The 26,542-nt window shown below is 48.0% G+C and overlaps 1 protein-coding gene across 3 annotated transcripts in view; it reads left to right on the forward strand.

Moving 5' to 3' along the window:
• The window catches only part of mta2 (metastasis associated 1 family, member 2), a 113,886-nt gene extending 92,798 nt beyond the window's left edge, over window positions 1-21,088 (forward strand). For 2 of the 3 annotated variants that reach the window (XM_073031405.1, XM_073031406.1), the window contains exons 13-19: window positions 608-750; window positions 2,391-2,607; window positions 6,464-6,562; window positions 8,750-8,878; window positions 11,085-11,116; window positions 16,870-17,018; window positions 19,861-21,088. In XM_073031405.1, the coding sequence (XP_072887506.1) occupies window positions 608-750; window positions 2,391-2,607; window positions 6,464-6,562; window positions 8,750-8,878; window positions 11,085-11,116; window positions 16,870-17,018; window positions 19,861-19,996 (905 nt within the window). In that variant the 3' untranslated portion in view covers window positions 19,997-21,088. The remainder of the gene's footprint in view (window positions 1-607; window positions 751-2,390; window positions 2,608-6,463; window positions 6,563-8,749; window positions 8,879-11,084; window positions 11,117-16,869; window positions 17,019-19,860) is intronic. The other variant, XM_073031407.1, reaches the window with a different exon arrangement.
• Window positions 21,089-26,542: the final 5,454 nt, after the last annotated feature.

A 26,542-nucleotide genomic window follows, 5' to 3' on the forward strand; every position in this document is an offset into this window, starting at 1 on the left:
CCTGATGTGCCTGCACTGTTTTGTGCACTTTATGCAGTCCTGAGTAGGTCTGTTTTTGTTCTGGGTTCAGTCTAGTTTTTGTACTGCGTCATGTAACACCATGGTCCTGAAAAAATATTGTCTCATTTTTACTGTGTACTGTACCGGCAGTTATGGTCGAAATGACAATAAAAGTGACTTGACTGAGGATGTGCTGGGGGACATCCCACAAGTGTTGTTACACTTCAGGTACTAAGTATGCCCACAGCTCGCTAACCCTAACAGGGAGAATGTGCAAACTCCTCACAGACAGCAAGAATGGCAAAGCATTGCACTCAACGCTGCACTACCCTGCCACCCTCCTCCCTTGCCATCCCTAAATGTACCAAACCTGTGATTCCTCCCTGGCCTCAGCTCACAAAGAGCTTTGGGCGATGTGGAGAAGGGGAGTCGGTATACTCGGTCAGCGAGCCCAGTGCTAGTTTCCCCTACAATAACTGGAAGGGTTAGTGCCCCAATGGTTGGGTGCCTCCAGGGGTATGAAGAAAGGGGTGCAGGGGAGGCTCATGAACACACTTAGTAGCTATTGGTTTCTGTGCTAATTGCATTAACTTGTTCTCTCCTCCAGCCACGCAGTCTCAACAGTGGTATGCCTGGGGACCTCCCAACATGCAGTGCAGGCTGTGTGCCTCCTGTTGGATCTACTGGAAGAAGTATGGTGGCCTGAAGACTCCAACAGCACTGGACGGCGACAAGCAACGCCTTCCTTCGGTAAGTCTCTGACTACCATTGGGAGCCCTTCGTTGGTCGGGGGTCAGCTGTGGATGTTGCATCCTAGCTGTCTGGACGCATGAGCCAGGGTGGTACGATGCGGGGAGCAAGCTGATGCCCTTGTAGCAGGCTCCCCCTTCTCCACACAGCTGATGAGCCCAAAGGAACAGCAGAGACCAATACAGTTTGTCACCAGCAGCATTGCAGGAGTTACCAGTCAGCGTTGAACTCAACGTCAAACTGCCTTAGGGACTCTAGCTCTGGATTTTACTGCCAAAGCCTTCCCCTGTGATTGGGTACAGCTGCAAGGCCGCGGAGGTTTGAGATCAGAGTTTTCCTTCTCCTAGATGAGCTGACGAGCCCCATCTGTCCGAAGCGACTGGTTTTAAGGTGCAAGTAATCTGCCTCTGCCCCTTCCTCCTGTTAGTAGAAACGGTTCCACTGGGCTTAGTAGCTAAGCCGCACGTGAAGGCCAGGAGCTGGACTGGGTTGTCAGAGGCTGTTTGGAACACACACTATCGGGAGCATTAACTAGGTATGACTCCACTCTCTCCCCCCACCCCACCACCTCTGTATGTGCCTGCATTTTATGAAACTGGGAAAGGCAAGAGAAGGAATGTGAAATGAATGGACTGGCCAGCTCCTGATAGAGTGAGGAAGAGCGTTTTCCATCTTGATGTTGTGACATTTGAGTCTTTTCAGATGCTGCTGTGTACTCTGGCACGTTTTAAGTTTCTACACAATGAGTTTTTTTTTCATCTTTCCCCTTGCACTTATTCGATAATCAGCTTATTATTCTCACATGTACAGTGAAAAGCACACCATGTATTGCAAGGAGAAAACGGAATGCAGGATGTATTACAGAGAGGGTACAATGCTTCTTCTTCAGCCCATTGCCCTGCTAGGGCATAGGTCAGCCATAGTCTGCAGCTCGCCAGACTTCTCTGTCCTGGGCCAGTCTTTCGGGTTGACCCCGGGCTACCCCACCTTCGAAGGTCTTTCCTCTCCCAGGGGTAAGTTGTCCGGAGCTTCCGTCAGCGTTTGTGTAGCTCTGCCCAACCCTCATCCTTTCACAGCCGGACGTGGCCCCGTCCATGGCAGAATTTGCAGGCAATCAGGTCCAAGGAGTAGATCATGAGGTCAAGTTGATGTTTATTGTACCAGAGGTCTGTTGAAGAGTTCTGTAACAGAGGTGTAGAAGCTGTCCTTGTGCCTGTGGTATGTCTTCTGAAGCTTGTGTCTGTCTTATGCCTGACAGAAGAGGGAAATGACAGAATAACTTGGGAGTAGGCAGGTCTTTGATTGCATTGGCTGCTTTCCCAAGGCCAGCGGGTGTGTAAAGGGAATTCATTGCCGCAGACGGCGGTGGAGGCAAAATCATTAAGGGAGAGGCAGAGGTTGATAGGTTTTTGATTAGCAAGAGTGTCAAAGGTTGTGGGGAGAAAGCAGGAGAATAGGATTGAGAGGGAAAATAAATCAGCAGTGATCAGTGGGCTGAAAAGCCTAATTCTGTTCCTGATTTATGGACAATGTCTTGACACTTTAAGCAGAGTAGTTGCTGTTGTAGGGTGCTCTCTGTCTTCTGCCTTTTCTCCAGTTGCCACATTTTAAACCTGCTGCTCCTTTCGCTTTGTTTTCAGGAGCCCAGGTCGAAGGGCCTGTGTGGGCGCCAGGACGGTCAGGGCTTCCTGTCCTACAACAGCTCCAAGCTCCTGGCTAAGAACCGGCAGACATTCCTCCTGCAGACGACCAAGCTGACCCGCATCGCCCGGCGCCTCTGCGAGGACATCCTGCGGCCACAGAGGGCGGCACGACGCCCCTACTTCCCGGTCAACATCGGTGCCATCAAGACCGAGTGTAAGTGGGGCTTTTCACTGAAGAGTTCACTCGATGCCTCTTTCAGGGCCAAATGATTCCACCTTGTAGGTGTGTTTGAAATCATGAGGGGTATGGATAGTGTGTATACACATCAGTCTCTTTCCCAGTGGACTAGAGGGCATAGGTTTTAGGTGAGGGAGGACGATTTAAAAGGGACCTGAGGGGCAACAGAGGGTTGTGCGTGTACGGAGCAAGCTGTCAGAAAAGGTTTTAGAGGTGGTCGTGTCCAACGATGACGGGAGACCTGTGCAGGAGAGTTTTTAAAGTGGAAAAGCCGTTGCATTGGGGCAGTTCCACGCTGTCAACTTCAGAGTTCAGTAAAGTGAGAGGAGCATAAAATTATGAAAGGGATAGATGAGATAGAGGCAGGAAGGTTGTTTCCACTGGTAACTTTGGCCCTTAGCTCTTAAGTGGAGCACAGGCCATTATGACCTCTTGTCTCCATTGTCCTCTGCTCGATGGCATTTTTGGGGTACATCAGTGTTTCTGTAAACCACTGCACAGGCCAGTGCAGCTTCCCCAGAGCCCTGTTGGCCAGCCTTGTCCTGCCTCTCACGATGGAGATGTGGGGTTGGACTTTGAGAGGCTTCCAAGTGAGTGAGACTAGAACTAGGGGGCATAGCCTGAAGATTTGGGGGTATAGATTTTGGATGGAGATGAGAAAATGCTTTTCCCAGAGAGTAGTGAATCTGGAAATCTCTGCCCAGGGAAGCAGTAGAGGGTACCTCATTAAGTACAGTTAAGGCACAGTTTAGATTGATTTTTGAATTGCAGGGGAGTTAAGGGTTATGGGGAAAAGGCAGGTAGATGGAGCTGAGTCTACGGCTACGTCAGCCATGATCTTATTGAATGGCCGAGTAGGTTTGATTGATCAACTTCTCCCATTTCATATGTTCTTGTCTAATTCTAACTTTAAATGTCTTCCACTTCATGCTGTTGAGCACAACACAGACAGCGAGGACAGTAAGGTGGAATGTCCACCCTGTTCAAATATATATATATTTATTTATTTAAAAGTGTAAACAAGCAGAGGAAAGTTAAACTACAAGGAAATGACAGTTATAGAGGAGAACAGCAAAGGAACAGGCCATTCGGCCCACAATGTTGTGCTGAACCAGCTGAAAAGCAAATCAAAAACACTATTCCCTCCTACCGACACCTATCTATATCTCTTCACCTTCCTCCCATTCATGTGTCTATCCAAGTCAAGTCTATTGTCATTTGGACCATAAACTGCTGGTACAGTACGCAGTAAAAACGAAACAACGTTCCTCCAGGACCATGGTGGTACATGAAACAACACAAAACTACACTAGACTATGTGAGACAGCACAAGGCTACACTAGACTACATAAAACAACACAAAACTACACTAGACTATGTGAGACAGCACAAGGCTACACTAGACTACATAAAACAATACAGAAACTACACTAGACTATGTGAGACAGCACAAGGCTACACTAGACTACATAAAACAACACAAAACTACACTAGACTGTGAGACAGCACAAGGCTACACTAGACTGCGTAAAACAACACAAAACTACACTAGACTATGTGAGACAGCACAAGGCTACACTAGACTACATAAAACAACACAAAACTACACTAGACTATGTGAGACAGCACAAGGCTACACTAGACTACATAAAACAACACAAAACTACACTAGACTATGTGAGACAGCACAAGGCTACACTAGACAGCGTAAAACATCATAAAAACAGCACTAGACTACAGACCTACACAGGACTACATAAAGTGCGCAAAACAGTGCAGGGCAGTACTATAATTAATAAACAAGACAATAGGCACAGTCGAGGAAAAATTACAATATGATAATAAATGATGTAGATGTCAGACTCGACTCTGGGTATTGAGGAGTCTGATGGCTTGGGGGAAGAAACTGTTGCACAGTCTGGTCGTGAGAGCCCGAATGCTTTGGTACCTTGTGCCAGATGGCAGGAGGGGGAAGAGTTTGTGTGAGGGGTGCTTCACAATGCTGTTAGCTTTGCGGGTGCAGTATGTGGTGTAAATGTCCAAATGTCTCTAAAAGCTTCTAAAAGCCTCTACCACCATACCAGGCATCCACCACTCTAACTAAAAAAACTTATCCCTCACATCCCTCTTGATCCTACTGCCTCTCATCTTCAATGCATGCCTTCTGATGTTAGACATTTCGAGCATCTACACTCTGTCCGCAAAACCCCATCCACTTGCTCCCTGCGTGACTCCCTTGTCCGTTCATCCCTCCTCACTGATCTTCCACCTGGCACTTATCCTTGCAAGCGGAACAAGTGCTACACCTCCTGCTACACCATCTCTCTCACTACCATTCAGGGCCCTAAACAGTCCTTCCGGGTGAGGCGACACTTCATGTGTGAGTCCTATACTTTGTTCGGTGCTCCCGGTGTGGCCTTCTGTATATCGGTGAGACCCGACAGAGATTGGGAGACAACTTCGCCGAGCATCTACGCTCTGTCCACCAGAACAAGTGAGATCTCCCAGTGGCCGCCCACCACTTCTCATTCCCATTCCAATACGTCCATCCATGGCCTCTTCCACCATCGTGATGAGGCCACACTTAGGTTGGAAGAACAACACCTTATATTCCGCTTGAGTAGCCTCCAACCTAATGGCATGAACATCAATTTCTGAAATTTTGGTAATGCCCCCTCAGCCCCTTCACCATTTCCTATCCCTTTTCCCTCCCTTACCTTATCTCTGCCCACCCATAGCCTCCTCTGGTGCTCCCCTCTCCCTCTTTTTCTTTCTTCCACGGCCTTCTGCCTCTTTCACCAATCAACTTCCCAGCTCTGTATTTCATCCCTTCCCCTCCCGGTTTAACATATCACCTGGTGTTTCTCTCTCCGCTCCCCCCCACCTTTTAAATCTCCTCCTCAGCATTTTTTCTCCAGTCCTGCCGAAGGGTTTCTGCCCGAAATGTCGACTGTACTTTTTCCACAGATGCTGCCTGGCCTGCTGAATTCCTCCAGCATTTTGTGTGTGTTGCTCAAACCTCCATCAGATCTCCCCTCGGCCTCCTGATACACATGAGAAAGTCTGTAGATGCTGGAAATCCAAAGCAACACACACAAAATGCTGGAGGGGCCCAGCAGGTCAGGCAGCATCTGTGGAAATGAATGAACAGATGATGTTTCAGGCCAAGACCCTTCTTCAGGACTGAGAAGGAAGGGGAGACATCGAGCAAAATGGTGGGGGGGAGGAAAAGGAGGAGAAAGGTGATGGGTGAAGCCAGCTGGATGGAGAAGGTCAAGGGCTAGAGAAGAAGGAATCTGATAGAGGAGAAAGGGAAGGAGGAGGGGAACCCAGGGGAAGTGCTAGGCAGGTGAGAGGAGGTAAAAGGCTCTTCATCTCTCTTCTAAAGGGACATCCTTCTATTGTGAGGCAGTGTCCTCTGGTCCTAGACTCTCCCACTATCTCAGCATCTACTCAGGACTATCCAGGCCTTTCAATATTTAATAGTTTTCAATGAGACCCACCTCTCATTCTTCTAAACTTCAGGAGAACAGAGCCGTCAGATGCTCCTCTTTGTGTACTGTGTATGAGCCTTTTTGTATGTTTAAGAGGGAGTGTTACATGAAAAGTGTCACCTGTTAAGATCAGTACACCTAATGTGGAGTTTGGGGTAGAAGCCCCTACATTAGATGGACTTCTACTGTGGAAGAAGAGGAGGCTGTTTGGTCCTGCTGAATTATTTTCGATTAGAGCATCCCTTCCAGGCACCTTTGATCCACCTCTCGTGCAGGTGACTGGTTCCATTATGATGATTTCATGAACCCTTTCCATTCTTGTTCTTTCCCCCGCACAGGTGCCGTCAGACTCCCAAAAGCAGCGTTAAAGCCACTCAGGATCCGGCCTGTCGCGAGGCCGTCGTTAGCCACTATCGTGAAGGATTTGGCGGAGCTAGGTTCGTTTCATGCCGACTTTTGAACCGTGGCGGTGAGGCCATGGTTTGCCTTCTGTTTCCGGCCCTTTTCCTGTATCAGGGAGTAAAACTGGGTGACATCCACCTTCAAGAGATGGTTTCCACGTCCACTCCACCTCACCAAACACATGAACCTGAGGTTGTTTCCCTGAACTTTAAACCAGGCTGAAGGTTTGTGGCATTAATCCTGGGTGGGAGGGGGCAGTGAATGGGTCACACAAACACCGACACGACGGTGTGGTCCTTTTAAGACCAGAAGACATCGGAGCAGAATTAGGCCTTTCTGCCCATCAAGTCTGCTCCGCCATTCCATCATGGCTGATTTATCTCCATCATCCACATTCTCCTACCTTGACCCTGTAATTTTGGATGCCCTTACTAATTAAGAACCTATGAACCTTTGTTTTAAGTATGCCCAGCAAGTTGTTGTTCATGTAGATGTAACTTCTCAGACTTAAGTTGCAGAACCAAGTAATTGATTCCAAACCACTGAGCTCATTAAGAATAAAAGACCATAATATATAGGAGCTGAATTAGGCCATTTGGCTCATAGGCATGTTCTACCATTTCATCATGGCCGATCTATTTTTCCTCCTGGTCCCAGTCTCCTGACTTCTCCCCATATCCCTTTGTGCCCTAACCAATCCAGTGTCTCTCAACCTCTGCCTCAAAAATATACATAAAGACTTGGCCTCCACAACTACCTGTGGTGAAGAACTCCACAGATTCACCACTCCCTGGCTAAAGAAATTGCTCCCAATCTCCATTCTAAATTATACCCCTCTATTCCAAGGCCGTTCCCTCTTGTCTTAGACACTCCCACCATAGGAAATCTCCTCTCCATCCACTCTGTCAAGATCTTTCACCCCTCATTCATCTGAATTCCAATGATGACCCAGAGCCATCAAATACTCTTCATGTGACAAGCCATTCAATCCTGGAATCATTTTCGTGAATCTCCTTTGAACCCTCTCCAGTTTCAGCACATCCTTTCTAAGATAAAGGGCCCAAAACTGTTCACAATACTCCAAGTGAGGCCTCACCAGTGCTTTATAAAGTCTCAACATTACATCCTTGCTTTTATATTCTAGTCCTCTTGAAATGAATGCTAACATTGCATTTGCCTTCCTCACCACACTCAACCTGCAAATTAACCTTTAGGGAATCCTGCAGATGGACTCCCAAGGCCCTTTGAACCTCAGTTTTTAGTACTCACTCTCCATTTAGAGATTAGTTAACCCTTTCATTTCTTCTATCAAAGTGCATGACCGTACACTTCCCGACACTGTATTCCATCTGCCACTTCCTTGCCCTTTCTCCTAATCTGTCTAAGTCCTTCTGTAGCTTCTCTACATCCTCAAATCTACCTGCCCCTCTGCCTGTCTTCATATCATCTGCAAACTTTGCAACAAAAGAATTCGACAGGCCGTGCTCTCCACCCTCTCGTGTGGTCACTTTAAAAATAAAGTACCCGAAACAGCTGTAGGAAGGAGCGAGGCAGATCTCAGTGGCCCAGGGCAGATGTTTCAAAGGTCAAGTTTGTTGTCGTTCAACATCACACACGTATGCTGCCAAGCAGAACAACGTTCCTCCGGTCCGGTGGTGTGGTAGCGTCTGCACTGGACTTCGAGGCGAGTGGGCCTGGGTTCGAACCTGACCAGCTTCTTGCACGCTTCCTGTCCACGCTGGGTTGTGTCCAGGTGGCAACTCAGCCTAGTTTAAAAAAAACACAGACGAATGCTAAATTAATGGCAAGGTTGCCGCCCAATGCGCCACAAGGCTCGGAGGAGCAACAACAAATTAATAAATTATAAAATATATTTCTGAAGTCTGACGTTTAGCATAAGACGCATTTACGACACAAGTTAAAAAGTAAACAGTATACGTGAGGAGACCCAGGTGGTGGCAGGGAGTTCAGTGTTTTTACAGCCTGGGGAGAAGAAACTTTATTCCATCCTAACAGTCCTTGGCCTAATGCTAAGGTACCTCCTCCCTGATGGTAGGGGATCAAAGAGATTGTGGGACGGATGGGAGGGAGCCCTGATAATGTTAAGGGCCCTGCGTATTCAGCGGTCCTGAAAAATATCTGGGATGGGTGGAGGAGAGACCCTGATGATTCTCTCTTTTTGCCGCCTCTGGTATTTCACACTGTGTCCCTCTGATCTGCAGCAGCACGAGGTGTAATGAAGCCGAGGATTCTGAAAGGGAGTGAGACGAACCGGACTCTGCTGAATATCAACCGTGGAACGGTGTCCTTGCTGGGCAAACGCAGCTTCAATAAGCAGAATGGGGTTCAGGGTAAGTTATTGTGAACCTACAGCTTTTAAAGGTTGGCTGGTCAAAGATCAGGGTTCCAGAGTGGCACACACTAGAAGAACTCAGCAGGCCAGGCGGCAACTATGGAGTCAACATTTTGGGCCTTAACTCATCATCAGGATAGTCCGAAGCATCAATTGTTTATTCTGCTACGTAGACGCTGGCCGGCCTGCTGCTGAGTTCCTCCAGCATTTCGTGTGTGTGTGTGTTGCTCTGAATTACCAGCATCTGCGGGATCTCATGTGTTCCTGTTGATATCACCCTGGGCTTAGCTCTCTTTGACTTGACGAGAATGGTATGCTGTGAGGATGTTAGAGAGGGTACGTGCGTTAACCTATTGAAGATACACTCACTGGACAATTTGTCACGTACCTTCTGTGTCCTGTATTATGTATGTTCGTGGTCTTCTGCTGCTGTATCCCATCCACCTCAAGGTTTGACGTTTCACACATTCAGAGGTGCTCTTCTGCATGCCACGTTGTAATACGTGGTTATCACCTTCCTGTCAGCTTGAACCAACCTGGCCATTCTCCTCTGACTCCTCTCGTTAACGAGGTGTTTTCACCCTCAGAACTGCCACTCACTGGATGGTTTTCTGCACTATTCTCTGTAAACGCTGGGTACTGTCGTACAGGTACTGTCGTAAAGAGGAGAAGCAATTACCATTAATTTAAATGGGAAAAGTTTTTAAGCGTTCCCAGACCCAATAAATAACCTACCAGATCAAACCAAATAACACATAAAACCTAAAATAACATAAACATATAGTAAAAGCAGGAATGATATGATAAATATATAGCCTATATAAAGTAAAAATATTGTATGTTTCACTTACCAAAATCGGGAAGACAGCGAGCCAAAATGGATTTGGAGAAAAAAAATCAGCACGTACATACCTATGCACATACACGCCTACGCACGTCCACACATGTGCACACAACTGCCCACACAAGGCTTCACGGTCTTTGTAGTCTTTCTTGGGGTAAACACATGTATAAAGCGTTCGTCTTTTTTTTTGTGAAAGTGAAAATACTCTTTGGTTAGCAAAAACAGGTACTAATGTAGGTCTTTCGTAACAGCGAGCTGTCGTAAAGTGAACATTTGAAAAATTTGAAAAAAACAGTGAAATTTGCCTGTACGTGAAAATCCCAGGAGATCAGCAGTTTCTGAGATACTCAAACCACCCCATCTGACACCAACAATCATTCCACCGTCAAAGTCACTCGGATCACATTTCTTCCCCGTTGTGATGTGTAGTCTGAACAACAACTGAACCTCTTGACTGTGTCTGCATACTTTAATGCAATGAGTTGCTGCCACATGATTGGCTGATTAGATACTTGCAATAATGAACAAGTGTGGCCAATGGCTGTAGTTACAAAATAAGTCATTTAAAGCAGGCTTGTCAAAACTACTTCTCTCATGCAATCACTGCAATTTCTGGCCCCCAGAGGCAGTCAAGAACGGGTCACTAGAGATGTTTAATGTGGGTGTAGAGGAAGATCTGAAAGGTCAAGGAATTGAGGGCTGTGGGGAGGATTGAGGCAAGCATTGATCAGCCATGGTCCTCCTGTGGAGGCCAAGTCAAAGCAGAGCTTGATAGATTAGAAACAGAGAAAACCTCCAGCACAATACAGGTCCTTCAGCCCACAACGCTGTTACCTCGGGTTACCCACAGCCCTCTATTCTTCTAAGCTCCATGTACCTTTCCAGGAGTCTCTTCAAAGACCCTGTTGTAATCCGCAGGTTCTTGATTAGTCAGAACAGCCACGGCGGGAGAATGGGGTTGAGAGGGAAAATAAATCAGTCCTGATAGAATGGCGGAGCAGAAACAATGAACTGAATGGGCTAATTCTTCTCCTATGTTGTATGGTCTTAAGGCAGAACAGGCTTAAGTGTCCAGATAGCCTACTGTTTTATTTAGGATTTCCCTCGTACATAATAACTCTGTTACCTCCTTTACCTTCTGAGAGGCACGCACTCAGCCACCCAAGTTCCTGTGTGTCTCAGCTCTGCCGCTGGCTAAATGGGAAATTTCACATTTTCACACAGTCTTCTATTGGGTAGGTCCCGAAGGGTCTGTTAGAGACTAATTCTGAAGGTGGGAGGGTGTTTTTGCCTGTTCAGCTTTCATGGTGATTTGATCTATTCTTCTAATAATGATTTTCCTTTTCCTGTTTCCCCTCAGGAGCTTCGAGTCCTGTTCACATAAGGCAGATGGTAAGTACGTGGGAACTGTACAGGCCTAACCTATTCAAACTTTCTTTGTAACTCAGCTCCTCAAATCCCAGCAACATCCTTGTAATTTTTTTTCTATACTTCAATCTTATTTACATCTTTTCTGTAGGTAGGTGACCAAAAGCACACAAAATACCCCAAATTGGCCCTCACCAGCGTCTTATACAGCTTCATAACATCCCAACTTCTGTAGTCAGTAGTCTGATCTATGAAGGCCAATGTTCCAACAGCTCTCTTTGCCACCCTATCGTGCTGTGATGCCACTTTCAAGGAATTATGAATCGGTATTCCCAGATCCCTTAGTGTCCTACCATACACTGGCGTAGAAAACAACCTCTTGATCAAACCAGATGTTGAGAGGTCAAGCATCACCCCTCGGTATCGCAATTCCATTTTGATGCCATGCACTATTATTTCACACTGAAGTCTTTCCACACCACAGTCGGTGAGACAAGCCTTACTGAGCAACACGGTATCATAGCAACTTGCGTAGCACTTCACAGCGCCAGGAACTCAATTTAAATTCCATCGGTGTCTGTCAGGAGTTGTTAACATTCTTCCATGTCTGTGTGGGTTCCGGTTTCCTCCCATATTCCAAAGACGTACGGGTAAGGGTTAGTGAGTTGTGGGCGTTACACGTTGGCGTCGGAAGTGTGGCGACACTTACGGTCTGCCTCCAACGCATCCTCGGACTGTGTTGGTCATTGACGTAAAACAACACATTTCACTGTATGTGTGACAAACAGGTAATGTCTCTGAGCTTCTGACAGTAGGAGCTGAATCAGCTCTACGAGAATTACTGAAAATTCACTGGACAATTAAACACACATGGGCGATTATATAAAACTCTGGTTAGGCCACATCTTGAGTATCACATCAGTCCTATAGGTAGGATGCTGAGGCTGCAGAAGAGGTTCAGCAGGATGCTGTCTGGTTTAGAGGGCGTGTGCTATCACAAGAGGCCGGGTAAGCTTGGGCTGTTTTCTCTGGAGTGCCGGAGGTTGAGAGGAGATCTAATAGAGATTTATGAGAGCCATAGATAGAGTAGACAAGGAATTTCTATTTCCCAGGGTTGAAATGTCTAACACCAGAGGGCACGCATCGAAGGTGAGAGGGGGTCGGTTCAAAGGGGATGTGAGGGGTAAGTTTTTTACTCAGAGTGGTGGATGCCTAGTATGGTGGTAGAGGCAAATATGTTAGAGGCTTTTAATAGGCATGTGAATGTGAGGGAGATGGAGGGATAGGGACATGGTGTAGGTAGGAGGGATTCATTTTTGGGGGGGGGGAGGTTTGTGATTTGTTCTTTGCTGGTTCAGTACAACGTTGCGGGTCGAAGAGCCTGTTCCTGTGCTGTTCTAAGACAAAAAAAAGGATAGGAAAAATTAAACTGTGAAAAACAACAATCTCACACTCCAACCCGACAGATCAAAGAGACCAACCCATATGTCAAAAGTACCACTTTCACAGCGTGTAACTGCAAGAACAGCCCGATTCTCAGTAAACGGGAAATGTTTTCGGTCGCTCTGTGTCTGGCTTCGCGGTTACTGAGTGCACAGGTGGTGTTCACAGGCTCACTCGCAGCGTGGTGTGGTGGAAACCCGATAGTTGTAGGGCTCGGTGAGGGGTGGCTGGGGGGTTGTTACTCAACCCTGACCACAATCCTTGAAAGGAAGTCGGTGTTGCAACTCTCTCCAGGCATTGACTCTCCCTGTCCAAATCACAATCCCTCGGTCCCATTTCAAAACTCGTAGAACAGCAATGAGCAAGTAAGAGGTTTTAAAGATTAGCTTTATTTGTCAAATGGCCACTGCGTTAAGTCCTACCGCACCTAATAAAACGACCCACTGAATGTACGTTAGTGGTTTTCTGCTGCATAGCCCACTCACTTCAAGGTTCGACGTGTTGTGCGTTCAGAGATGCTCTTCTGCACCCCACTGTTGTAACGGGTGGTTATTTGAGTTACTGTCACCTTCCTGTCAGCTTGAACCAGTCTGGCCAATCTCCTCTGATCACTTTCATTAACGAGATGTTCTTGCTCACTGGATGTGTTTAGTTTTTCTCACCATTCTCTGTAAATGCTGGAGTCTGTTGTACATGAAAATCCCAGGAGATCAGCTGTTTGGGACACTCAAACTACCCTACTTGGCACCAACAATCATTCCACATTTCTAACCCATACTGATGTTTGACATGAGCAACTACCGAACCTCTTGACCACATCTACATGCTTTTAGACATTGAGTTACTGCCACGTGATTGGCTGATTAGATATCTGCATTCGCGACCTGGTGTCCCTAATAGTGGCCACTCAGTGTGCGTCGAAGCACACGGTGAAACATGCCACTTGCGTCGACAACCAACACAGTCCAAGGGTGTGTAGGGGGCAGCCCGCGAGCATCGCCACATTTCCGGCACCAACACAGCAAGCCCACATCTTACTAGCCCGTAAGTCTTTGGATTTTGGGGGAAACTGGAGCACGGTCACAGGAAGAGCTTGCAAACTCCTTACAGTGGCAGGTCGCTGGCACTGTAAGTGTTGTGCTAACCCCTCTCCATGGAGTCCAGATAACTTTCTCTACACCACTTTGACAGACGGGCTAAACCAGGCGAGGGTAGCCGGCAGCCTCGTACCCCGGTGAGATAGGGACATGCCCGTCCCAGAAGGTGAAGTCAGCTCCGGTGGACTGGGCGGATGAGATCCAATGGCTTGGAAGGCAGCTCAGTCATAGCGAAGGGCACGATAAGGCATCCACTTCAACCAGTTTGTGATGGCTACTTGTACCACTGGACTCAGACTGCTGAGGCCAAGAGAGTGGAACTGCTCCAGTATCTTCCACCTTAAAAACACTCCCATACAGGTCTCCTGCCATTGTTGGATACGACAGACAGGCAACTGGGTAAACTTGGTAAGAATTGGCCGGTGGAGTTGTGGATGGTGTAGAAGGTTGTTGTAGGTTTCGATGGGACATTGACAAGATGCAGAGCTGAGCTGAGAAGAGACAAATGGAGTTCAACCCAGAGAAGTGCAAAGTGATTCACTTTGGAAAGTCGAACTTGAAGCAAGGAAACAAAGTTAATGACAGGATTCTTATCAGTGAGGAGGAACAGAGGGATCTTTGGTTCCAAGTCCATAGACCCTTCAAAGCTTCCGTGCAAGTTTATAAGGTGGTTAAGGTGGCTTATGGTGTGCAGGTCTTCATTAGTTGGGGGACTGAGTTCAAGAGCCATGACGTAATGTTGAAACTCTACAAAATCCCATGTCAGACCACACTTGGAATATTGTCTTCAGTTCTGGTCGTCATTATAGGAAGGATGTGGAAGCTTTAGAGACGGTGCAGAGGAGATCTACCAGGATGCTGCCTGTCTTATGAGGAGAGGTTGGGTGAGCTGGGGCTTTTCTGTTTGTAGAGGAGGAGGAGAGGTGAGTTAATAAAGGTGCACAAGGTGCTAAAAGGCACAGTTAAGAGTGCTCAACCAGAGGCTTGTTCCTAGAGCACAAAGGGCTAATACAAGGGGGCATTATTTTAAGATGATCAGAGGGATGGGGGATATATATGGAGGTATAGGGGGATGTCAGAGGTAGGTCATTTTACACAGAGAGTGGGTATGAGGAACGCCCCGCCAAGGGTGATGGTAAAGGCAGATACGTGAGGGGCAATTAAGACTCTTAGATAGGCAAGCAGATGATAGAAAAATGGAGGACTATATAGGAGGGAGGGGTTAGATTGATAGTGGAATAGGTTAAAGCGTCAGCACAACACTGTGAGCCAAAGGGCCTGTATGCTTTATCTTTTGGGACATCCCCTTTAAGGTCAGCACATCCTTCCTTCTTCATTGATCACTTGGGAAGGCAAAATTCACGCATGTTAATGAGCCTCTGACTCTGCTGATAATGTAGACATGTTTCCGGACACACCATTCCCAGCATTCAAGGTGCTGCATGAAACATTCAGTTTAAAGCAAACTGCCCCAGCACATTCTGCACTGGCTGGATGCAGAACATAGCTCACCCAGCACTGTCCCATTTAACACCCTCGGGTAGGAATAGGGAGAGCAGTTAGCATACACTCTTTACATCAATCGAAGCTCGTGGAAGTAACGAGGGCCTTTGCAGGTCCAATTTCCCCACTACTAGAGCTTCCAATCCAATTTCCAGTCTGAATTAGATCTGCCTATGGGACCAGGGACCATGTCACAAACCTTGCTCGTACTCCAGTGCGTTATATTTGATCAAAGTTTTGGGGAAGGAAAGCGTCCAAACACTTTTAAGAGAGTTTGTACAGGAATGAAGAAATATTTCGACTGGTCAATGAACCTGGAGCTCGGGGGTCAGATTCTGAAAATGAGAGCTAGAGTTCTGGAAATGAAGTCAGAAAACACCTCCAGATGTTCCCTCCCTTTTGCTCCACTCTTTGTTCTGCCACATCTCTCTTGCTGTGCCGGGTTCAAGCGCCGTAATGTGATTTTATTGATTAATTTATTAGAGACAGCATGGAATGGGCCCATCGGCCCCTTCGAAACACGCCACCCAGCGTCCCTATTTAACCCTGGTCTAATCCCAAGACAGTTTACAATGACCGTTAATCTACTGACTGGTACATCTTAGGACTGTGGGAGGAGACCAACACGCACGTGGGCAGGAACACACAGACATGCTTGCAAGAGACTAGGGAACTGAACTCCCAACGCCCCAAGCTGACTGCGTGGCCAGTGTACCGTGGTGATCCACAGCAAGTCTTGCATTTCTGGGCACATAGTAGCTTAGCAGTTAGCATAACGCTTCACAACACCAGTGACTGGGGTTCAGTTCCTGCAAGGAGTTTGTATGCTCTCCCGGTGACATGTGCATTTCATCTGGGTGCTCCAGTTTTCTCCCACGGGTTAGGGTTAGTGAGTCATGGACTTGCTACGTTGACAGCTGAAGCATATAGCAACACTTGGGACTGTCCTCAGGCTGTGTTGGTCACCGACTCATACAACGCATTTCACTATGCTTCGATATACATGTGATCTTAATCCTTCGTTCACTTTTCTTCCCCCTCCCCCCAACTTTAGCCTGTTATCTAAAAAGTCTGATTCACTCTGTCCACCAAGGTTTCAGATCTTTTTTTAATATATATTTTGTTGCACCACATCATAGCCCCCTGACCAATCAAAGTAAGGGCAAGAAAAGGCACATGGAGTTCTTCTCAAAGCTTTAGGTTTCATCAGTGAGTTTTCCCACACTTCACAGAGAAACAAACAAACCATTCCCGTGGTGCAGGATACCTCCCAGACAACTGGCTCTCTTCTTTAGATAATAAGACAGAGGAGCAGTCTCTCAACCCCATTATTATCCCTCTCAACCCATTCTCCCACCTTCGACACCATTACTAAACAAGAACCAATCAACCTTCACTTTAATTACACCCAATGACTCGGCCTCCATAGCCGTCTGTGGTAATGAATTCCACGGATTCACCACCCTCTGGCGAAAGAAATTCCTCATCACCTCTGCTGTAAATGGATGTCCCTCCATTCTGAGGCTGTGCCCTCAGGTCCTGGACCTAGGAAACACCTCTGCATCCAGTCTCTCTAGGCTTTTTAAGAATGGGGTCACCCCTCATTCAACTAAACTCTCCTCGTGTTAACCCTTTCATTCTCATAACCCCCCCCATGATGCTGTTATAATCATTCCCCTGGAGGTGTCAAGGCAAGCAGTATCTAATTCTGTGATGTCCCTGTGATTGTTGCAGACTGCCAGCCCCCATTTGACCCCCAGCAGACCTTTCTCATCTGGGATGAAGTCGGACCAAGTTAGCACTGAGCCAGCAATGAAGCGGCAGAAGTTAAACCCTGGAGATGCCCCTGACCCAATTGTCTTCGTGGCCACCGACCACACCAGGTGGGTACCCTGAGGTTGACGAGGTGGGAGGTTGACGAGGTGGGTCTGGGTGTGGGAGAATCAGGAAAGTTAGATCGGAGGGAGCAGGGAAATCCCAGGCTTCCTTGAATCAATCCAATTGAATATGGTGGGATGGAAGATGATGAGACAGAAAGAGAGTGGGTGAGGCGGGACTTTAGTCTTGGAGCTAGCCAAACAAGAGCAGAGCAATAAAATAATGCTTTTCAATTCCCGTGATCACGTGTGTTTCCTCCAGGTGCTCCGGTTTATTCCCACAGTCCAAAGACCTGCCAGTTCGTAGGTTAATTGGTCATTGTAAATGGTCCCGTGATTAAATTGGGGGTTGCTGGGCAGCACAGCTCAAAGGGCCGGAAGGGCCTGCTCCAATCTGTTTCCCAGTAAATAAAAAGTTTATACATTCTCCCTGTGTTCACGCTGATTTCCTTCTGCTGCCTCCCACATTCCAAAGATGTACAGGTTAGGGTTAATGAATTCTGGATGTGCTGTGTTGGCGCTCGAAGCGTCGTGATACTTGCAGGCTGCCCCTAGCACATCCTCAGACTGTTGTTGTGAACATAAACTACACATTTCACTGTGAATGTAAGTGAAAGTTTATAGAGATGAGGTTTATTTGTCAAATGAGCATAGGAACGTCATAGTGCTTCAAGGTCCATCAAGTCTGCTCCACCATTCAGTCACAGCTGGTTTATTGTCCCTCTCAACCCCATTCTCCTGCCTTCTCCTCGTAACCTTCGACACCCTGACTATTAAAAAAACATACCAACATCCCTTTTAAGTATACTGTCACTTGGCCATCACACCCATCTGTGGCAACTAAAGAAATTCCTCATCATCTCTGTTCTAAAGGAATGTCTTTGTATTCTAAGGCTATGCCCTCTGGCCCTAGACTCCCCCACTATAGGAAACACCCTCCATATCCACTCTATCTGTGTCCTCTGGTCCTAGACTCCCCCACTATAGGAAACATCCTCTCCACATCCACTCTATCTGTGTCCTCTGGTCCTAGACTCCCCCACTATAGGAAACATCCTCTCCACATCCACTCTATCTGTGTCCTCTGGTCCTAGACTCCCCCACTACAGGAAACATCCTCTCCACATCCACTCTGTCTGTGTCCTCTGGTCCTAGACTCCCCCACTATAGGAAACATCCTCTCCACATCCACTGTATCTGTGTCCTCTGGTCCTAGACTCCCCCACTATAGGAAACATCCTCTCCACATCCACTCTATCTGTGTCCTCTGGTCCTAGACTCCCCCACTATAGGAAACACCCTCTCCACAGCCATGCTATCTAGGGCTTTCAATATTCGGTGAGTTTCAATGAGATTCCCCCACCTTGTGCTCTAATGTCCCATGTTCTGTATGTCTAGTTTCTGAGAACAGCATCAGGGCTTGGAACAAATGTATGTGGACCTTCTTGTCGAGTTGAAGGGCTAGGTGACAGAGTGTTTGTCTCAAGAGGGTACATCAGTACACATGACCTGGTCACCTGAGCCAGGGGCCCAAAGTCAGGTGATGAATTCACCAGGGCCAGGGATATTTAACCGCAGCTAAATTGTAATGTTGAGCACTAGTGAGCTCAACCAGTGCTTAATAGAGCTCTTAAAGATAGCGGAGACAAGGGATGTGGGGAGAGGGCAGGAACGGAGTACTGATTATGGATGATCAGCCATGATCACATTGAATGGTGGTGCTGGCTTGAAGGGCCGATGGCCTACTCCAGCACGTATTGTCTATTGGTGGGCCCCTTATCTAAGAAAGGATGTTCTGACATTGGAGAGAGTTCAAGGATGTTCACAAAAATGATTCCAGGATTGAATGGCTTGTCATATGAAGAGTGTTTGATGGCTCTGGGCCTGTATTCACAGGAATTCAGAAGAATGAGGGATAACCTCATTGAAATGAACGTTGAAAGGCCTCGAAAGAGTGGATATGGTGAGGATGTTTCCTCCGGTTGGGGAGTCTAACATCAGAGGACACAACCTCAGAATAGAAGGGCTTCCTTTTAGAACGGAGTTGAGGGGGAATTTCTTCAGCCGGAGAGTGGTGAATATGTGGAATTCGTGGCCACAGGCAGCTGTGGAGCCAAAGTCTTTAGGTATGTTTAAGGTGGAGGTTGATAGATTCTTGATCAGTCAGGGCATGAGGGGATACTGGGAGAAGGCAGGAGATTGGGGCTGAGAGAGAAGATAGATCAGCCCTGATGAAATGGTGGAGCAGACTTGATGGGCCAAATGGCCTGATTCTGCTCCTATATCTTATGGTCTTATCTCAATTTAGAGTTTTGCTCACCACAATATGAAGATTGAACAGCAACCAGATTGTGGCAGGTGAAACACTATGGCAACAGAGAATCTGAATTCAAATCAGATTGGCCAGTCAGGCGGTGTCTGTGGTGAGGGAATCTGGACCTGCGTGTGACCCCGCTGAACCGCAGCGAATTTCTTCACGTGGACTGTAGCCGGTGTAGCAGTTCAGTTTTAGGGTTGGGCGTAGGACACTGAGGGGTTTAGAAAGCTGAGGCTCGCAGACAGCAGGAAACTACCACCCCTACCCCCCAGGCATAGACATCTAAAAGATCATGGTTAGATTCATTTGTCACATGTACATCATAACATACAGCGAAATGCATTGTGTTGTATCAATGACCAACACGCCCCTGAGGGTTTCCTTGGGCAGCCCCCGCAAGTGTTGCCATGCTTCGCGTGTCAGCATAGGATGTCCGCAGCACCAATCTTCCCCCCCCCCCCCCCCCCCCCAACTTCCACAAGGTTTTTAACAGGGAACTGATTGATCTCCCCCACCTTTCCTCTCTTGCAGGGCGATTCGGAAAGCTTTGACGCAGTCAGAGATGAGGAGGGCTGCGCGGAGACCGTGTGTGCAAGTCAACGTTAAGTCCACCAGCGCAAGTCGCCCACCAACAGTCCTGGGGGAGCCCATTGTCCTGGAGGATTGACCATGCCCTTGCACGTTCTCTCCCAGAGTATAATATGCACAAGTACGCAGGCACACGTGCACACTTAATCACATGCACTTGTGTGAATGCCTACTAGCCCACACTCGCTGACATTCTCTTTCTCGAGCCCACACACTCTCTCATGGACAGTCTCTTACACTCATTCTCGGACAGTCTCACGGACAAATACTCTCACGCTCTTACAGTCATTCTCAGACACTCTCTCACTCTTATAGTCGTTCTCAGACACTCTCACAGACACAAACTCTTCATTCCCGGACACTCTTAGAGTCGTTCTTGGACACTCACACGGTCACGTTCTCTCTCTCTCTTTCTCTCTGGGACACCAGCACACTCACTGTCTTTCTCAGGCATGTGCTCTCTCTCCCTCCTGAACACTCACTGTCTTGGGACACTCTGCACCTCTCATTTTCTGTGTGTCTGTCTCTCTCAGGCGCTCTTGCTCTCTCACGGGCCCATTCAAGCCCTTCTCAAATCTTCAGGGATTCATGTGGGGACAGAAAGGGATGCTCTAGGTTTTGTACCTGGACTGTGGGAGTGCAGGGCTGAACCCGCCACGCACTCCTCCGGTAGCCAGCATCCCCCGATAATGCACAACGTGTAAAGCAATGTACATAAATCATAGTATCTGATCTCCAGCTTTTTATTATTTTATTGTTTCTCTCCCCCCCCCCCCCACCCTGCTTTTACCCCTCCAGGGTACACCTGGAAGCCCTCAATAATGAATTTCTGAATGATTGTGTTTTGGGGAAAAACTTGCAGTGAATTCTTTTTCTAACAAAAAAAATACTGAGTTGAAAATTAGAAGTGCTGACCGCTTTGATATCAGGATTATTGACACGTGGTAATATTTTGTGTGCTTTTTAATTCCTTTATGCTTTTTTAAAAAAAAATACTCCCAGTTTGTCTGCGCCGCCAAGGGAGGCTCTCGCTCGGTTGGGGTGTCGGGCGGTGCCCAAGGTGGCACTTGGGGATTTTTGAGTGCACTTGTCTGGAGGTTTTTAGACACGAGTCCAGATATGGCAACCATTTTTGTAAAAAAAAACAATTAAAGTTTTTTTTTCCACTCTAGCCATGACGTGCTTGTGTTCACTTAGGTGGTGGATGACAGAAAATCTGTGTGGGAGAGCTTTTAAAGTGGACAACTGGAGCAGTTCCACTTCCTCGACTGGGAAGTCCAGGTCCAGTGGTACAAGTGGTCACTTAATTGGGCTCTTCCTTGCTTGTAGTGAATGACCGCGACTACTACTTTGTCTCGTCACGGCCTTTGCTTTCCATGAACCGCCTTCCTGGAGATCTCACCCGACAGCGGCTCTCCTCCCTGGGAAGGGGTCAGTGTGTGGTGTCTCTCTTTGGCCCACTCTCCATCCTGGCCAATGTTGCAGGACCTAGCTGAGTGAATGCAGAGAAGCTGTGTCCTGTAGTGGGGGAATCTAGCACCAGAGGCCACAGCCTCAAAATAGATGGGTGTCCACTTAGAACAAAGATGAGGAGGAAGTTCTTTGGCCAGAGAGTGGAGAATCTGTGAAATTCATTGCCACAGACAACTGTGAAGTCGTTGTGTATTTTTAAAGCAGAGGTTGGTAGGTTCTTGATTAGTCGGGTGCCGAAGGTTACGGGGAGAAGGCAGGAGAATGAGGTTCAGAGGGATAATAAATCAGCCATGACGGAATGGCGGAGCAGACTCGATGGGCCAACTGGCCTAATTCTGTTCCATTGTCTTATGGTCTTACTTACACTGACCCTATACCTTATTTTTATTTTATTTGCCGTACGTTCCTAGCAACTCCCTCGCCCACACATTAACCCACCGACTTCTCACACACAGTTGGAATGTGGGAGAAAATCAGAGCACTGGGGGAGGGGAGATCCCACATGGTCACAGGGAGACACTGCAAACTTCGCGCGTGCACACACACACTGACACTTTGTTCTTTCTGTGACCGTGAGATTTTCCTCCCACATTCCAACGACATGCGGGTTTGTAGGTTGATCGGTGACATGGATGTGATGGGGTGCCGCGGACTCGTTGGGCCAGAAGGGCGTGTGTCTCTAAGTGAAATAAACACGACCAGGCACACTCTCACACAGAGTGCCGGAGGTCAGGATCGAACTGGGAGGGGTGGTGGCTCTACCCACCACCCTGTCCTGCATTAGCCACTGTGCCACTCTGGGGTATCGGTTTTACATCATCACTCTCCTGGTTTTCTGCTCACTAAAGACGGGCTAAATCCAACCACAGCCCTGGTGGGGTTTGAACTTGTCTCAAGGTGACCAGCCCAGACCAGCACTGGACTTGACAGCATTCCCACTGAGGCTGTAAATCCACATGTCTTACTGCTGAATCCAGACTCTTCACATTCACCACCTGGTTCGCGGTTGGCAGTTTGAATACAGTGTTGGGAAATGTACGATAATGCATTTTGGTAAAAGGAACAACAGTGTGGACTATTATCTAAACGGGGAAAAGGTTCAAACATCAGAGGTGCAGAGAGACCTGGGAGTCCTCGTGCAAGACTCCCAGAAGGTTAATTTACAGGTTGAGTCTGTGGTAAAGAAGGCAAATGCAGTGTTGGCATTTATTTCAAGGGGAATAGAATATAAAAGCAAGGAGATAATGCTGATAAGCCACTAGTTAGGCCTCACTTGGAGTATTGTCAACTGTTTTGGGCCCCATGTCTTAGAAAGGATGTGTTTTCATTGGAGAGAGTCTGGAGGACGTTCATGAGGATTCCAGGCTATGAAGGGGTTAACATATGAGGAGCATTTGACAGCTTTGGGCCTGCACTCACTGGAATTTAGAAGAACGCGAGGGGATCTCACTGAAACTTGGTGAATGTTAAAAGGACTAGATAGGGTGAATGTGGAGAGAACGTTTCCTATGGAGGGGGTATCCAGAACTAGAGGGCACGGCGTCAAAATTAGGGGCGACCCTTTAAACCAGAGGTGAGGAGGAATTGTTTTAGCCAGAGAGTAGTGAATCTGTGGAATGCTCCACCACGGACAGCAGTGGAGGCCAAGTCCATGTGTGTATTTAAGGTGGAAGTTGATTGTTCCCTGATCGACCAGGGCATCAAAGGGTATGAAAAGAAGGTAAGTGTATGGGTTTGAGTGGGGTCTGGGATCAGCCATAATGGAATGGCAGAGCAGACTGAATGGCCTAATTCTGCTCCTATGTCTTATGTTAGCCCCAGCCTTGCGGCCCCAATTCCAGCTTGGATCTAAGGACTGCAGCGATGAGCATGAGGTTCTAGAAATGTGGATGTGATGGGCCATATGGCCTGTTGCCTGGAAGAGTCGCTCTGTGTCTGATGACCTTACCCGCCTTTGCCAAGCCCTGGTCTCGCCAGTTACACTGGGCTCCAGACCACATCACAGCTGGGTCCCAACATGGGCCACCAAGCTGAACCCTGGAGATGAAGGGACTGGAACGAAGGAGGACGAGAGGTGGCTTGTTAGAAGTGTACAAGATGATAATTCTCCGAGGATCATCACCTTGTGGCAGAGAGTCTTCTGAGATCCTGAGAGAGATTGGCTGCTGGTAGGGTCACCTATGGTGGGAAGGTTAACAGGAGGTTCCAGACAAAAAGCGTTCCAACCAAGATCTCAACGGTGGAGCTGGCAGGAGATGACACATCACAGCGGAGGAAGGCTACAGCAGTGAAAGGTCCCCAGTCATCTTGCATTCCATACCCCCATCTGTCAAGGACTGTCTGGTGGACCCCCCCCCCCCCCACCATGTTAAGCAAAGTCACGCACAGGTGTTCCCCATTGAGGGAATAACCCCTTGGGAGAACATCACACTCTGACGAGACAAGAGGCGTAGGTAGAGTGGACAGCCTGTGACTTTCTCCCCCAAGGCAAAAACGGCTAATACCATAGGACGTCCTTTGAAGGTGAGTAGAGGAAAGTTTAAAGGAGTTGCCAGAGGCAGAATGTATTGGTGGTACAGGGTGATGGACCCAGGACAGCAGAGAGCACGGAGCCGACACCCAGCTGGGGTTATAGCTCAGGCAGTGAGAGGCAGCTGTGGGGTTGTTGGCGGATCAACTGAGCCCCAGGGTGTCATCCAGCAATGTCGGAGACCCTTCCATCCAATATATTATAAAGATGGCCATCTTTAGCATTTAACAACACCAGACACACACCCCCCCCCCCATTTTATTCATACTTCTCCAGATATCAGCAGCCCATGCTGGAGAGAACATAGAATGAAAGTACAGCGCAGTACGGGACCTTCAGCCCACACTGCCGTGTGGACCTCTTTATCTGCTCCATGATCAATCTCCCATAGCCCTCACTTTTCTATCATCTGTATGCCTGTGTAAGAGTGTCTTAAATGTACCATCCCTGGCAGGGCATTCCACACACCCACCACTCCCTGAGTAAAAGATCTACCCCTGACATAACCCCCCCCCCCAATACTTTGCATTTTCAAAAGTCTCTAGCTATCCACTCTATCTATGCCTTGTATCATCTTGTAGACCTCTATCAAGTCACCTCTCATCCTCCTTCACTCCAAAGAGAAAAGCCCTAGCTCACTCAACCTATCCTTATAAGACATGCTCTCTAATCCAGGCAGCATCCGGGTAAATCTCCTCTGCACCCTCTCTAAAGTTCCACATCCTTCCGATAATGAGCGGAACAGAACTGAGCACGATACTCCCAGTGAACGAAGATCCCCACAAATTTCCACAGTGCGACTGAACTGCTGGGCCAAGACCATCGCCAGCCCTCGGCAGTGAATGGCATGAACCACTGCTTGAGGCCCCGGCATCAGCTGCTGGGGGTGGGGGTCACCACTGATCAGAAGCTCAGCTACACCCCTCTCACATCAGTGGGTTTCCTCCGGATGCTCCAGTTCCCTCCCACAGCCCAAAGACGTACCGGATGCATCGTAAATTGTCTCTGTGATTAGGCTAATGTTGAACAGATGTCGTTGGGTTGAAAGTGCCTGTTCCGCACTCCATCTTAAAAATAAAAATATATATTCCTTGTCTACAAGGGTTGGTCAGGGATTGAGGGTCCAATAACAAGGTCACCTCACTACAGGGAGGAGTGGAAACCAAAGAAAGGGTGCAGAGGAGATTTACAAGGATGTTCGCTGGATTGGGGAGTATGCCTTATGAGAATAGGTTGAGTGAACTTGGCCTTTTCTCCTTGGAGCGATGGAGGATGAGAGGTGACCTGATAGAGGTGTCTAAGATGATGAGAGGCATTGATTGTGCGGATAGTCAGAGGCTTTTTCCCAGGGCTGAAATGGCTAACATGAGGGGACACAGTTTTAAGGTGTTTGGAAGTAGGTACAGAGGAGATGTCGGGTAAGTTTTTTACACAGAGAGTGGTGAGTGCGTGGAATGGGCTACCGGTGACAGTGGTGGAGCCAGATACAATAGGGTCTTTTAAGAGACTCCTGGACGGGTACATGGAGCTTAGAAAAATAGAGGGCTATGGGTAACCGTAGGTAATCTCTAAAGTAAGGACATGTTCAGCGCAGCATCGTGGGCCGAAAGGCCTGTATTGTGCTGTAGGGTTTCTAAGCGATTCTCCTCTCTGCACCAAGGTGCAGGGTGACATCAGAATCAGGTTCAACATCACGGACATTTGATGAGAAATTGGTTGTTCTGCGCCATATTAAAACCCCGATTCTAAAATGGTTCCTGCACTTGTGTGGGATACGTGCAGCCCAAATAATTATGCTTATTTTGATTTGATTTTATTAAGAGATACAGCCTCCCGACAACCCTGAGTTAAATCAGGCAAAATTGTGGGACAATTTACAATGACGGATTAACCTACCCGTACTACTCCGGACTGGGGGAGGAAACCTGCGCGCTTACAAAGAGGCAGCGCCAGAATTGAGCTCTGAACTCCGGCACACCGAGCCGTAACAGCTTTGCGCTAACTACTTCGCCCCCCGCGGAAGCGCGAGTGTGCACGTGGGGCAGAGCAGCCCACTCAGTCGGCACCCCCATCCACCCTCTGCCACCGACACACCGCAGTCTACAAAATCCACTGGGTTACTCCAACAGCCCCTCCTAAATCCGCCCACCTCCTCCAGCCAAGGGTAGTGGGGGTGGGGGGGTGGGAGAGACGCACAGGGAACACCACCTTTCGCAGTTGTCGTCCCCCCCAGTCACACACGGTCCCAATTTGGAAATCTAGCGCTGTCCCTTCACCGTCACTAGGTCTGATCGCTGGAACTCCCTCCCCCGCTCCAGCGCTGGGGGTTGGGGGGGTGTGTGAACCCCTGGAACTTGCCGACTGCTTGTAGGCCATCAACAAAACTGGCCCCTTTGCACCCAGCTTAAACAAAACAGAAAGGCAAACAGCACTCTTCGAGGGACTCGCAAAACAGGGCTGTTGGAGGAATCTGGAGCAACGCCGCGGGGGGAAAGGAACGGCAGCACGTGGGACCTGATTCCGGGCTTCAAACATTGACTCTGTTCTGACACGAAGCTTCAACCTGAGTTGTTCTCAGCCCATCAAGTCTGCTCCTCCATTCCATCACGGCTGGTTTATTAT

The sequence above is a fragment of the Hemitrygon akajei genome, chromosome 28, assembly GCF_048418815.1.
Source record: "Hemitrygon akajei chromosome 28, sHemAka1.3, whole genome shotgun sequence".
NCBI classification, from domain to species: Eukaryota; Metazoa; Chordata; class Chondrichthyes; order Myliobatiformes; family Dasyatidae; genus Hemitrygon; species Hemitrygon akajei.